This window comes from Mytilus galloprovincialis, chromosome 7, assembly GCF_965363235.1.
Source record: "Mytilus galloprovincialis chromosome 7, xbMytGall1.hap1.1, whole genome shotgun sequence".
Taxonomy (NCBI): domain Eukaryota; kingdom Metazoa; phylum Mollusca; class Bivalvia; order Mytilida; family Mytilidae; genus Mytilus; species Mytilus galloprovincialis.
The window spans coordinates 7,271,767-7,287,751 of NC_134844.1; the positions used below are offsets into that span (position 1 = coordinate 7,271,767).

At 32.0% G+C, this 15,985-nt stretch overlaps 1 protein-coding gene across 1 annotated transcript in view; it reads left to right on the forward strand.

Annotated features, from left to right (window-relative positions):
- The first annotated feature begins 9,671 nt into the window (after window positions 1-9,671).
- LOC143082228 (cell adhesion molecule DSCAML1-like) overlaps window positions 9,672-15,985 on the forward strand; it is a 67,462-nt gene continuing 61,148 nt past the window's right edge. Inside the window, exons 1-2 of the mRNA XM_076257812.1 lie at window positions 9,672-9,754; window positions 12,170-12,412. Of these exons, the coding sequence (XP_076113927.1) occupies window positions 9,691-9,754; window positions 12,170-12,412 (307 nt within the window). The 5' untranslated portion in view covers window positions 9,672-9,690. The remainder of the gene's footprint in view (window positions 9,755-12,169; window positions 12,413-15,985) is intronic.

Sequence of the window (15,985 nt, forward strand, 5' to 3'; positions counted from 1 at the left end):
ACTCATTTGTAACTTTTATTATTTAAAATAAAATAAAAAATGTGTTACAAAACAAAATTGAGATCCTTAGATAAGAAACACATTTATTAAAAGTGCTGGTTTTTCATATTGATTTTCAAACAATTTGAATTCACCTTAAAAAGCAAAAAAACATCGATACATAGATATAACACTAAATCGGGAATTAGTATTTATAAAAGAATGCCAAAAAATCACAACATTCACAATAACCAGTAGACAAAGAAATTTAAGACTTAAAATTAAATTTGAAGGAAAAAATCTATATTCTTAATAGTTTTTATATAATAAATATTTGAGTGATCTTCCATTATAATGAATTATGCTGTATGCTATGCTTTAATAAGAAAATAATTCTATGTTCAAGTACACAATGTTGAACGTCCTCTCTTAACTATAAGTCTTTAATACTCAATACTGATCAACCTAATGTCTGTATTAAGAAAGATAACTTGGATTTCTTTACACATACTTTGTAACGCCAATCTGTATAGTGTGCTTTATTTTCGAGATGGATAATGAGGCGAATACACTCGCAATTTTAATTTGTAATGATCATTATGAGAAATAAAAGACTCTTCTATATACAAACTGTAATGTGCATTCAACAGCGACATTTTCTCTGATATAATGCTACCAAATGCTACAATATCGTAAGAACCAAGTTTATAAGATTTTTCTGAACATGTTTTATAAAATGCACGTTTTGTTAATTATGGTGTGGTATACACGACATGGGTTATATGTAAATTAACCTATTCAGAAACCTTTGATCACATTATTGATACAACACTAACCTTATTACAGTAGATATGGCAAAGTGATTTGTTGTAGACCAGAACATACGACTTTTCTCGGGGTATTCAGTAAATACTCATTTTTCTTTTACATTTGTTATTTGTTGTTTGCGAATGCGTATACCAACAAATTTGATGAATATTACATAAATTTGTAATTTCATTTTTTTTTCTTTTTTTGAGGAATTTGATTACGTCAAAAAAGTCATTTTAAGCCTTGTAACTTGCGTAAACCCTAAGTATCAACAAAAACGTTTGCTCCTTGAAATCAGACATATGTTAACATTTCACAAATTAAGATTCTGACCAAAAGCATTAATGACCCAGGGCTCTGTAAAAGTACCTTGCATCCCTTTTCACTAACACCAAGACCTAACGGAAAAATATTCAGAGTCTACTTAACAAAATATGCAACATTATCTTGAGGTATAATTTATAGGTCCTGTAACTGTAAAGTATCCGTAATATAGAGAACAATCATTGTGATTGGATCCATGTGCTCTGAGAAAAGTCCCGGACAAAATTAGGTGGACGACTAATAAGAAGAAGAAAAGGGAAAAAGAAACAGGAAAACCATTATGTGTATAACCGCACATTGTCGATCGGGTGACGTAATAAACAAAAGGATTTATCCCTTCAGCTAATTATATTGTAAACATGTTTTGAGCTTCCTTTCTTTATACGGATATTAATAAGATATTTTATTCTGTTGTATCAATTTATAACTTGACAAATAAACGCTCATTTCTTATTCCGAATAATTTTGTAATGAATACCAAAAACTTTTAACATTGTTTTACTCAACTAAATGAGAACAGCCGTTTTTATGATGCAATAGTGATTTGGCTTACTGCTCCATATATGGACAGGAATTGTGATTTGAAAGTGAACGTATGCGATTTTTGGATTGCTTCGATGGTCAGCCTCTTTAGGCCTGTATACTAACAATACTTATATATAAAAAAGGAGATGTGGTATGATTGCCAATGAGACAACTGTCCTCAAGAGACCTAAAATGACACAGACATTAACAACTATAAGTCACCGTACGGCCTTCAACAATGAGCAAAGCCCATACCGCATAGTCAGCTATAAAATGCCCCGACATGACAATGTAAAACAATTCAAACGAGAAAACTAACGGCCTTATTTGTTTAAAAAATTAACGAAAAACAAATATGTAGCACAAAAACAAACGACTACCACTGAATTACAGGCACTTACATAAATCATGTGGCGGGGTTAAACCTTTTTTTTTCGGTTTCTGAAGAATCTGAGCAATTTATATGGGGAACCAGAAAATATGTGGCCAGGTTTTATGAAATGTTTTAAGCGACTTATATGTTGCGTTTACTACAAATATCTTCCTCATTATATTATAATCGAGAACAATTAGTTTGATTGTATATTTAACAGACAACAACATCGCGATATTTTAATACTTCAGTTTACTAGTCGTTATTGTAAAACGGGGTTTTATCTGCTATTATAAACAAGATTCTCTATGAAATCAAGAAGAAGTCCGTGTCCTCTTTCAGGCTTTGAGTTGAAATGTTGTAAATCATTTTGGTGGCCCATGAAATCGCTGCATAAAAGTCGTTTGTGGTTTTGTTTGTTAATCAACATCTAGGTGCGAATACAGTGCATATTCTAATGTTCGGAATACAACTTTTCCTGCCTCTCAAATTTATATGCGATAAATTGCATGATATGTACCGTCTACAACCGGAACTGTTTTTGACAGTCTGGCCATCAGACTTGCAAGGACAAACACACGTTATGCGAAGGCCAATCAAATTGAGAAAATATCTCCCACAAAAACGGTTGTATGGGACATAATAAATGACTAAACATCAAACAACAAAAACTTTAAATCGAATAACACGAATACAATTCTTGGAGACCAGTTGCATATCACAGCGTACGCTGGCAAGTGCAAACGATTTTAAAGGCTTTTGGAATTACAGGAATATGAATCTGATTCTGATTAAGATAAACAGAATATCATTGTATATGACTCTTTTTTTGTTAATATATTTCTATGCCATAAATACAGGAGTCTTAATTCATGACAATAAGTTTGAGTCCGTTTCTCTGATCTTCAAAACATTATTGTCGAGTTAGGTAGCATTGGATATAGGGGTGAGTCCCGGGGGTTGTAACTCCCCTTTGTCTTCCAATTGTCTTTAATTTTCAATTATATGATCGTATCATGGTGTTCAAATTGGACGGATCTGAGTACATTCAACGATTTCACGCCGGATTAGACATTATTCTACCACTTAATCATGTCCATCAATAAATTCGTCATAGATACAAAAGACTAATCAGTTACGCTCGAATCTAAATGAGTAAAAAAAATGGCCAAATCAAGAAAGAAATTGAAGAGCATTGAGGACCAAAATTCCAAGTTTTGCCAATTTACACAGCTAAGTTAATCTATTCCTGAGGTAGAAAACATAACATTCTTCGTAGTGTATTTAAAAAAAAAAGGAATAATCAATACAAAAAAAATATCACTTTATTTACATTATTTAGCCTGATTATAATGCATATGTGATATATTTTGATAATCACTTGATTTTTCTGATCATTTCGATTATAGGTGCAATGCCACCTAATCATAGTACGTCACATCCGGTTGCATACGAATAAAAGGACGAAAATAAAATTGCCTTGAAGATGACAGTTGTAGGTAATTAATCATACATTTCATTGAATTAAATATTTCTGGGTCATAAACATATGTATTAGTTATTTCAAAGCAGCAATATTTTTTATTTGGGTTTCTATTGAAAAATTTGAAAACTTGAGGATACATAGTTACACAAGCTTGCAAACAGGTTATAAAAAGGGGAAAATTTGGGAAAATTTGATTGATTAACTTCCAGTGATGGTAACTGTCTTATATGCAATGCTAATGTTATGTGGGTTTTTTTTTCTTTCTATAGAACTGGACAGGATAATAATTTACTCAAGCCAAGTATTTCTTTATTTGAAAAAAAGTAAAAAAATACTATTTTGAAAAGTGCAAATTTAACAAAGACTAATTGGGAGAAATCAATAGTGGTTACAACCCCAATATGGAAAGGTGCACATAAAATTGAGAAAGGAAATTCCTTTGACCTTGTGAGTACTCTCATTTGTTTAAATGTCTTGCTATGCATGTGCAATATTATAAAAAAATGAAATATTGTTAGATGATTGAGTCTCCAAAACACTTTTTTATGAGTCAGTTTCCCGAAAATAGGACTCTACCATGGATATTTGTTGACAAAATCCATACTTAGTTTTTTGGGGAGCTTTTTCTACTTTTTTTCTACTTTTTTTCCTATATTCTGCTAAGAAATACTACTAAAAAATTGTTATTAGTAAATTAAATTATTTTTTCAAGCAGTAACAACAATTAATTCACTAAAAGAAAAGCTTTTTTTATTTAATATTGCCAATAGGGTCGATTCCGATACCGATACCAATAATATATTCACCTGTTACCTATAATCTTAACTGTACGTTCCGAATCTGACAGGCGCACCATCAAACGTTTTTTTTTAGGATTTGCTGTATACACGGGTCATAATTATAGGATTGACACTACGAAATTCGATCATTGTCACATTGTTTCCTATTGTACATGCAGTATTTTAATCAGCATGAATTTATAGGATTACAAGGCCCTTTTCTCTTATATAATAACATTACCAATAATTAATAAGTTCCAGGTCGGTGGGTTCAAACAGTAAGATTGTGAAAGCGGAGAAAAATGTGCTATATTATAATCAGCATGACTTATTCCAATGGGAACAAATTGTGCCCCTCTACTTGCCGACTTGTTTCTTTATTATTATGAGGCTGACTTCATGCAGGAACTCCTTAGGAAGAAAGATTAGTTAGTAATATCCTTTAACTCTACTTTCCGCTATATAGATGATGTTCTTTCACTAAATAATTCAAAATTTGGTGACTATGTGGAACGCATCTATCCCATCGAACTAGAGAAAAAGGATACTACAGATACAGTTAAGTCGGCCTCATATCTTGACTTACATCTAGAAATTGACAATGAGGGTCGGTTGAAAACAAAAGTTTTCGACAAAAGAGATGATTTCAGTTTTCCAATTGTTAACTTTCCATTTCTAAGTAGCAACATTCTAGCAGCACCTGCATGCGAGGTATATATCTCCCAATTGATACGATATTCCCGTGCTTGCATTTCCTATCATGAATTTCTTGATAAAGGGTTGCTGCTCACAATGAAGCTATTAAACCACGAGTTCCAAATGGTGAAATTGAAATCATCCCTTCGGACGCCATCACGAGTTGGTTGACCGTTATGGAATAACCGTTTAACGAATGATATCGGATATGTTCTTTACGTCGTTACGACAATCCCCTTCCCTTTCATGAATGTGACCTACCGAATTAGACTATTTACCAGATTTTTTATCACATAAGCAACACGACGGGTGCCACATGTGGAGCAGGCTCTGCTTACCCTTCCGGAACATCTGAGATCACCCCTAGTTTTGGTGGGGATTGTGTTGTTTATTCTTTAGTTTTCTATGTTGTGTCATGTGTACTACTGTTTGTCTGTTTGTCTTTTTCATTTTTAGCCTTGGCGTTGTCAGTTTATTTTCGATTTATGAGTTTGACTGTCCCTTTAGTATCTTTCGTCCCTCTTTTATCAGACGACAATACCATTATTAAAAATCCAGGCTAAAAATAAAACTTACACATAGTTATATACTTTAATTCAGTCACGGGCCGCGATATCGTGGATGTGTTCTAGTACTATTTTATTGAATTAGATTTTTTCTGAATAAGAGATTGATATTCATTTTTTATGAAATATGTTGCTTTCTTGTTACATGTTTATATAAATAAATTTTCTGTAGCCTATCTTGTTTGTTTTATAATAAGAAATATGAGTTATTCCTCTTTTAATGGATACGAGGTTGAACGACAAAGTGTAAAGAAATGGCAACATATTTTAATAGCGGCTGTTGAATGATTCATGGCGACTTGCGTAAGATCTACAAGTAATCAGTTCATTGCATATACAACACAGATACCATTTCCAATTAGTACAATAGGTAGGTAATGTAAGTTCTATCAATGATACGCTAGGAATGAAGGTATGTTAAATAGAAGCAGACATCTGCCAACTGACAGCCTAGTATGTTGACGTCATTAAAGTATAGTCTTTTAAATTTAACTACACCAGTTATTCGTTGATTATTACAATGTGAAACATAATTAATCAAAGTATAGGTATTCCTAGGCCAATTTTTATTGTTTAAAGAACCTAAGCGCAAAAAAGAAACTGTCAACGATCTCAATAAATGATTATATACATTTATATATATATGTATACTTTAAATGATGGATAAACTTTTAATAAAATAACTATGGACTAAAATATTCTTATCTAAAATTATGTTTCCGATTTAAAGAATTATAGAAGTTTGTTATGAATCGTTCTTCTACATGTCAATAAACCAAACTCTTGAAAATATGTTAGTTAGATAACTTGCCAATCAAATAAAATATGTTCCAAACTACGGTCATATTCCACATGATTGTGTTATGCCCTTTTCATTACGTTTACTTATTGGTTTCTTTTCATATCAAGCTGCTCCATGCACAAATACATTTTTCCATCTAGGATACCTGTGTAACAAAAAAAATATTTTAGATATGCTATCAATCATTATGATATTAACCTTCACATTAACATGTTGAAACCTCAAACAGTCCGAAGTTGTGTATACAATTACATGTAAACAATCTGATTGGTTTTCCTGGTTGTTGAAGACAGTGTGGTACCTACAGTTGTTAAACCTTTTTGTGAAGAGTTGTCTCATTTGCAATCATACAACATTTTCCAATTTCTATTTTAGCTTTAGGGCTACCAATGGCCACACAAATAGTGTAAAACGTTTTCGCTTTCTTTTTTTTTCAAAACTAATTCTTTATTTCTATATTTGCCTGCTTGATATATATTGAAATGATGAGGAAAAGATGGTTACAGAAGAACATATTCTCATTAAATAATCAAAAAACCTTAAAATAATAACAAAGATATCCGCTTGAAAATCATAAAAAAACAGAACCATTATAACAGGTCATCAGCTTCAAGATGAATTTTTCATTATTTGGTTTTTAACACTTTATTGTTTTCCAAAACTGTTGATTAGAGATGAAAATTATACCAATCAATAATGTGAATTACTTATTTTCCGTTTTATTCTATATTGCATTAAACATCAAATGTAAACTATTTCAAGCATCGTATCTATGATTGTGTAGAGAAGGAAACACTTTAAATGTTAGGATTGACAACACTTCAAACAAGTTAAACCCACTGTTAGTAGTGATGAACTTGTAAAAACCACAGGGAAGTTAATCAAGTTTATACTTTTGTTCGGACTAATGTCCTTATAGAACTGTTCCGTTTTAGATGAAATGTTTGATATGCTTATGAAAAAACGTTTTTGATTGAAGGACTAGCTCGTACATAGATAACGTAGAAGGAAAGAGGAAGATTAAAAACTAAGAACTTTTAATTAATAAAATGTATGTATGATTGTACTAATGAGAATTATAAACAGAGAATAAAACTGATAATGGAAATGAGGAATGTGTCAAAGAGACAATAACCCGAACAATGTGCAGAGAAAACATCCGATTACCACCATTTAGTCTTGAATATAGCACGCAATGTTTGCACCCTTAAGCGGGCTTCAGCTGTTCCCTTCACAAAAATGTAGTGCAGTGAAAATGGACATATATATTGCCTGATATTCAACTTAACTATTTAATCAATTAAAACATTGATGACTATTTAATCACATAAATAGTAGACCAATTTGCTGTTTTCGATTTTTAAATCTCATTATCCTTTAAAGAAGATACTAATGCATATACATAAAATAACACCGAAAAAATTGCACGAACTTCAAACGGAATGAGACCGGTTGTAAATTACTACAGTGTCCTAAGATATTAAAGATCTCAATTGCATCTGCCACTCATGATGCGTATGTGTATGAAGAGGATGTTTTATGTATTCATTTTATTTTATTTGTATGTTAACACTTTTTTCTTACTTTCCCATGGTACAATGTAATTTGGTCGGTTAATAACAAAACAAAACGAACTCAGATATATGACAGCCTTGTTTCTATTTTTAGTTATATTGAAGCTATGTTTCTATTTGTATGTATATTGACGGTTAATATCAGAAAACCTTGCTTAATTTAGATTTATGACGTCATGACGTCACACATATAAACAATGGATGAAGCGCCGACGAGAAGAAAAATTGTTTATCAGACGAAGATACCAAGATTTTTATGTTAAATGCAGACGCTAAGAATACAAGAAAGCTAACGCAATAGGCTATGAAATTGTTCAAAAATATGGTAATTTTGATAAAATGCATGTTAAAATTCTTGCAATATACAATTTAAAAATACACAGAAGGAACATTTAACGCTATTTTCCTAAAACATGATTTACATATGTAATATAGAGATTAATACATGGCCTTTTCCATATTAGCCTGGGTATCATCCCGAGACCACCATATCAGCCCGAGACGGAGTCGAGGGATGATACCCAGGCTGATATGGAAAAGGCCATGTATTAATCGCTTTATCATATACTTAAGACAATAGTTTTATGAAAGGCATATTAACAAATGCAATAACTAAAACAGTCAAAAACGTTATAAAGAAGTTAAATTATGAATCAAATATACTATAGTTTTCCAACAACAGCATCACTACCTCCTTATATATTCATGGTAACATTTCTTATAGAGGCATTTTGAAACATTGAAATTTTTGAAGAATTTTATGATCATTACTATTCCATATTTGTTGTACCATAAAATGATTCCTAATTGCCAATGGCATTTGTTAGCAAGTACTAAACTATCCCCACAAAAGTTCTCGTAAATTTTGACATCGTCATCAAAAATATCTGACGTCACAATGGAAGAGTAAAAAAACCGATACCGGAAACACCGGAAGTAACTTGCACGAGAGGCACTATTATGGGTTTTGTGCACGAGATGCACCTGATATGGGTTATCAGCCCGGTTGGGAAATTATGGCTTGTGTATTACCGCTCATTACACATATGCAAAAGCTATCATATCAATGCTAGGTATATGATAAATAAAAATTGAAGACTTTCACTCAGTCAATACGTTATATATGAACCTGTTTGATTATATTGACGTTCTGACCTCGTAAAAAGTCCATAATAAATAAATATATATTTTCGTCTAATAACACCCGATTCTTGAATAGTCGTCAATTGGTAAAATGAAAAAAAACCAGAAAAATCCTTAGTCATACTTTTCCGCACAAAAATACTTATTCGTCAGCATTATAGCATAAATAAAATTATTGCATGTACTCTTCTTTTACTTTTACACTACACTTAATTCCCGTGCTCTGTGATTTTTTGTATGTGCATGATTTCTGGTAAGAAAGAACACTGATTATACATTGATAGCATTTATCAATAATATAAATGTAATGTTTAATAGTGAATCTTTTCATCATTCAAAATTATATGGTCCTTCCAAGAACTTATCTGACCCCTTTCGATGTGTATTAATTCTAGTAAAACTCGCAAGTTGTGTCTCTTTGAGATGGAACATAGAAGTTATATTTTGTAACCAGAAGGTAGGTAAAATGTGAATCATATGTATTCGTGGTTATCGATGAAGTACATGAATAAACATTGACAGGCTTAATACATACTTTGGACAACAGGAAATGTACACTTTATAGCTAATTCACACAGTAACTTCCTCAAAGATGAAGCTTTTCTCTCTTTTCAACAACATTTGTAGATTGGTATGGATTTCATGATGGATGTAACGTTATATCTGTGTTTTATAATAATATCATTTGTTATTGCAGGTTTGTTTTAATCCTAACCATATTTAAATTCAGTAATATATTGTATTATATTTGAATACCAAACATTAAAGAATACACATGATTATCACTAGAACGGAGAAACATGATTCACTGTAACTATCCATTAACTAGCCACGATGACTTTTAAACTTTTGCAATTATAATCGCATTTACTATATTTTATCTCCATACTCTTTATTAACTTGATTTAGAGTAATTTTATCGCTATTTGATTGACTGATATTGTCCTAATTAATTTCAGTGCAGTGTTTAATTCAGTCCATTCGAATCATCAACCTTACACCATTGACATAAAAAAGAAGATAATATTTCAGTTGCTTTATAATCATTATCTTTTTATTTTTCACAATTAAAGATTAAATATCTTAATATATTTGGTTGCTACTGTCCACAAAATTAAATTTTAAAATAAAAAGTAGTTTAATAAGAAAATCAGGAAATATTCGTTACACTTTTTGTAAGTGTCCTAGGGCCAATAAACTATTTCGATTTCATTAAGCATATATATAATATCGCTTTTTACGTTACGTTGGAATCGATACTCCTGTTGACATAGTGTTCAAATGCTAACAGTCGTTGATTGAAGCTAAACAAAATCTCTGAGATTTTGTCTTTCTTGTAGCATCAAGGATGAAATAAAAAATAATAAGATACAAAAGAAAAAGAAGTAAGCAAGTGAAAAATATAACAACACTGCACCCAGAAAAGACAAACAACAGAGACTAGATACTACAAAGCAAAACTTAAAAATGAAGCAAAATTATTCTCACCAAAAACAAGGTTTAAACTCCAGTATGGTAAGCTATGCTGTTCCTGTCACACTAGCAGTACTCTTAATATCCTATTGTATTACTTGCCGAATCCTGAGTTTATGATAATTGAAATTTCGGTTATCCATTAAGTTTCTTTAAGGAACAATTGCCTTTTCTGCACAAGTTGTGTGTATGAAGAACATAAATAGTAATTATTGTTTGCACATTGCAGACAAAACATAAAAAACATATCAAGTTTACATATCTTTATTACATATATTTACGTATATGTATTTAAAAAAAATATGTAACGAAAAAAAAATAAATAAAATAGATAGGTGTAACTGTTAGCGTTTGCGTTTTTTTCTCTATTTAATTTTCAAATATTCATTTACCAAGGAACTTTGAATTTTCAACTTAGATAATTAAGGAATAACAGTACTGTAGTTGAAGAGTTGCCACCGTCAATTGTAGATTTGACGGTCGCAAATGAAGTTTTACTGGCGACGCGTAGCGGAGACAGTAAAACGGAGATTTGCGACCGTCAAATCAAAATTGACGGTGGCAACTCTTCAACTACAGTACTGTTATTCCGATTCTAATGCATTACAAAAAGAAAAAATACGATAAAACTTGAAAAAAATGTCTAAATTTGACAAAAAGAAAAAAATCCGCGAAACTTCATGAATGATTTTGGCACAAAGACGTCATGGCTAAACGCGACGTCATACAAATGAAAACGTACAAACTGGAGGTTATTATGTTACCTGTACGCTTCAAATTGGGATAAAATTACATTAAAACGGCATATTCGAGGTTGGTGTTGTTTTATTTTCAATTATGTAGTAGTAATCGAACATTTGTTGATTCAATCAATTCAAAATGGCGGGTCCCTCCTTAGGTACGCCTTGTCAACCGTGGATTTGACGGCAACTTTTAGCCAATGAAAAAAATAGTTACATCCAAATTGCATTAGAATATACCATTGATAGACATTTGATAGGCTTTTTCCCTGTATAAAGTCATTTGTTTATTAGAGATGGTCTCTTTACATAACATCTTATTTATGAAAGGTATGACTTCACTAGTTCTTCTGTTGTAACTTAACAAATGTTGATCGCTACAGTTTCTTAACTTGTTAGTGATATTTGAATTGTGCAATAAACCACTTCTTCCATTTGTCTGCAGTAGAATATCGTTATGGTGTGCGAAAAATTTGTTATTAGGTTTTAATAGGATACTAATAACCTTAATGGTACCAATTTGTCTGCCCCTAATGCGCATATGGATAGTCCGTTTCTGTTTGGTGGTGCTCGGGGCCAAAATAATACAAAACTATACCACATATTGAGCAACATAAATGTGCCAAAAACGGTGGCAAATCTTGTCAAGGTAAAAAGTCCCTGCTTCAAAAATGGCACCTGTCGATAAAGGCGGTTATTAAAATTGATACATAAAAGTACTCACCAATTGAATCCGCTTCTAATTATATGTAAGACATATGCTCAACAAAAATAGCTGAATTATTTATCAGACTGAATCATGTCCATGCTATTACTTAACAAGAACCTTCATTTGTTCATTTTGTAATCAGAATTGTCTATGCGTTGTAATTGATTAGTTTTATTTTAAATATTGCTAGATGACATTGGAAGTGAACAAACATTAACCTGCAAAAATAGTGAATATGCACCTTACTGCTTATGGCAAAGACAAAGTAACAACGGAAGCTTCTTTGATCTACAAAAAAATGAGTCCAAATACTTTAGATCGTACACCTATGTAATGACAATTAAAAAGTTGACTAGCAGTGATAGCGGTACATATAGGTGTAGACTATTTTGGAAAACTAAAAGAAGCGTTTACAGTTCGGATATCAGACTATGTAAGTAATAACTCTGAATACAGGACTATTGTAATACATATTCTTATAATAATTGTATACAGAAATAAAGAATAAAGAATGAAGTATGATTGACAAGGAATGTTGATAAAAATGCGAGTAAGTTTATTTCTGCTGTCTGTGCATTATTGGCCTTTTTTAACTTCTTTGAATCAAGTGTCACTGATAAGTCTTTTGTGAGAGAAAAAATCGCGTGTGGTTTATAATGTTAATTATTGTACCAATCTAATTAAAAACCGATCTCTCATCGCTCCTGTTTCTGATATGTCGCGTGGGAGATCTAACGAAACCGGCTTTGAGGTCACATGTGAGTGAACTAAAAGTTATGAATTTATAAAGATATGCAAATGAGTTGACGACCTATTAATAAGCCAATCAAAAAAGTTTATGAATTATTTTGCCTGACGATTTCGTCGTAAATAAAATGAGTTACATCCCTTTGCCTTACGTTAAACTTCCAAGATCGTGGAAGACTCAATTTCATTGGTCGAAAAAGACACACCTACGAGGTCACTCACATGTGACCTCAAAGCGGGTTTCGTTAGATCTCCCACGCGACATATCAGAAACAGAAGCGATGAGAGATCGGTTTTTAATTAGATTGTTCTTGTACATGTATCATGGAAGAGATTATTCGTACATTGTTTATATGTTTGTTCGTATTAAACATTTATTGTCTTTTTCCTGCATTATTCGTGTTGGTTAAACTTGTATAACTAGTTTTAAATACAAATATTTGCTTAACTGCTTATCGAATAAATAAAAATGAAAGTGTGAATACAAGTTAAATCTTACTGAACAAGTGCTGAGCATTATACAAATCATAAACCTTCTATGCCTGTATAATACAAAATTACGACAGGCTCTTGTATTCTTATGCATGTATTTATTTGTCTAAATTTAACCCACAATCTTAACAATATAAAGATCTGAAAATTACGCTTAATTAATGAATTGCTTCAACAATGACACTACGGAAATGCGATTAACAAAACAATGTGACCTGCGTATATTTAGAATGGAGCTACGTATCTTTGCATAAGAAATAAAACTAACACATCCAGCTACAATGCCTGTATCAAGTATGACATTTTTCTCCATTAGTTTGATGTGTTTTATCTTTTGTATTGATTTTGCCATTTGATTAGGGACTTTCTGTATTGAATTTTCCTCGAAGTTCAGTATTTTTGTGATTTAACTGTTTTCTTAGCATTACGCGATTTGAAACTAAATCGTTTTATTGGTCAATTTAGGTGCAAATGTTTTAATTGTCTACATAAAACCTTTCTCGCGTTATTCTCTCCTTTTTTGTCGGACGAAGACTTAGTGTGGTGTGTGATGATACTTGTCAGTCGACTTAGATCTGCCTTAGTATGGCAAGATTGAGAGGAAGGACTGGGTAACATGCATGGTCACTACGATGACCGTTCATACGTTTGTGAAATGGCTGCCCTGACTTACCAACACACTGTTTATCTCTTTCTCTCTCATCAGCATATCTTGAATGCTGTTGGACTTACGAACAGCCAGAACAGTAGTTATGGAACGCCGGAACTGTCTTATAGTGAAAATATTTAATATGTTTTGTCGCTTTGCCTTTACGTCCTGTCATTTCTTCTTTATGTTATGTGCAGATGCCTTTATTTCCTGCCACAGCATCTCTGTGTTATGTCAAATTAGTAATTTGTTTGGTCAAACAATTGTATGATATGTCATTGCTAAACTTTGTTGTGTAAAATATGCATTACATTATGCTGTAACTACTATATATTCTGTAAATACTTTCAGATTTTATGATCAACCACCTTTACATTCTTTCATATTTTCTCTATGTTGTGTCTATTCTTCCTTTACGTAAGTCGGTTGATAATTGCGTCCTGTCTCAAGTGTTATTGTTATGTCAAATGTTCTAAACGTTTTGTTTTAATACACCTTTGTTCTTTGTAAATCTCATGATAGTATAGTCTTTTGGCGTTATGTTGTGTTTATACTTATGTATCTCCAGTGAAAAACACAATACATCATGGTATAATTCATATGCATTTTTCCGTACAGTTGATACTCTCTGTGAGCATTCATTACGTCATGCGCAAATGCCTTTTACATTATGTGCAAACAACTTATACGTTTTGTGCAAACCTCGTTTACCTTATGTACAAACATCGTTCACCCTATGTGCAAACATCGTTTACCTTATGTGCAAACACCTATAACGTTTTGTGCAAATACCTATTAAGTTATGTATAAAAACTACATCATTATGTGCAAAACACTATTACGTTATGTGCAAATACCGTTTACATTATGTGCAAACACCATGTAAGTTATGTTCAAATGCCTATTACATTATGTCCAAACATGTATTACGTTATGTGCAAACACCTATTACGTTATGTCCAAACGCCTATTACATTATGTGCAAACACCTATTACGTTCTGGTAAACGCTTTTTTGACACAGATTAAAACAAAACGCATCAATGATATGCATTTTGAAAATAAAGAAAATTAAAAGTTTGAGCTTTCTAACAAACTGTGGATTTTTATATATTGATTGGTGTAAAATGCTATATACATACAATATATCTAGTTTTATGGGAAATTATTTTGCTCTACTTTAAGAGTGTGCGTCATGAATCCATGCTTTGAAAATTTGTTCACTTTACTTGTTGAAAATTTTAACAAATATACAGACACGACTCTAGTTTCTAAGAAGTGCAACCGAAAGGAACAATACGATATAAAAAGGAAGATGTGGTACGAAAGCCAATGTGACAACTCTTCACAAGAGACCATGATGATTTGTTATTACCCTCCCACAGTAGGGTTTTCATCTAGCGAGAAACGTGTACTAGATTAATGCTATACATGCAATGACGTCTCCCACGATTCATGTAGCAGCTAAGGAATCCTACAAAATGTTTAAGATTTTATTTTCGTTCATTTCCCTTAACAGTTGTGAATATTATTCTGAATAACCTTCCTAAGACTTACTATTTCCTCCGTCCCTGACAAGTCGTGTTGAGACGGTAGGGTGTCCTGAAAAGTGGTGGTCAGGTGACCAGACCTTCTTATCTGACAATTGTTTTTAAACTAACAGGGATTTTGGAAACATTTGATCCGATGTTGGATCAGACAGGTAGAAGGGTGTAACAAAAAGCTGCATTTTCTCTAAAACAAACATTTTTTTTCATATTAAAAACTGCCTTATCCTGTTATCCACAAAAATGACGCATACACATATATCTTCTGAATGAAAGGGTTATTAGCCTTGTTTCACCTTCACTGGCCATACTCGAAATTAAATCCCGCAACTTGAAACTCCAGATAAGAACTTTGATTTATGTATTTGGTCCGGTAACTTTTCGAACCGTGTCATCAAGAACGATACAAAAAAATACATACTCTAGTAAATTGTTATTGTTTTCTTCTATTTTTTTATATAAGTGATGTGCATATCGTTTCTTTTGTTGTCTATCAGAATAAATAAATAATTTCGTGGCTAAAGTGGTCATCATAACAATTTTCCCTTTGAATTTCTGAAAAAAATGACTAT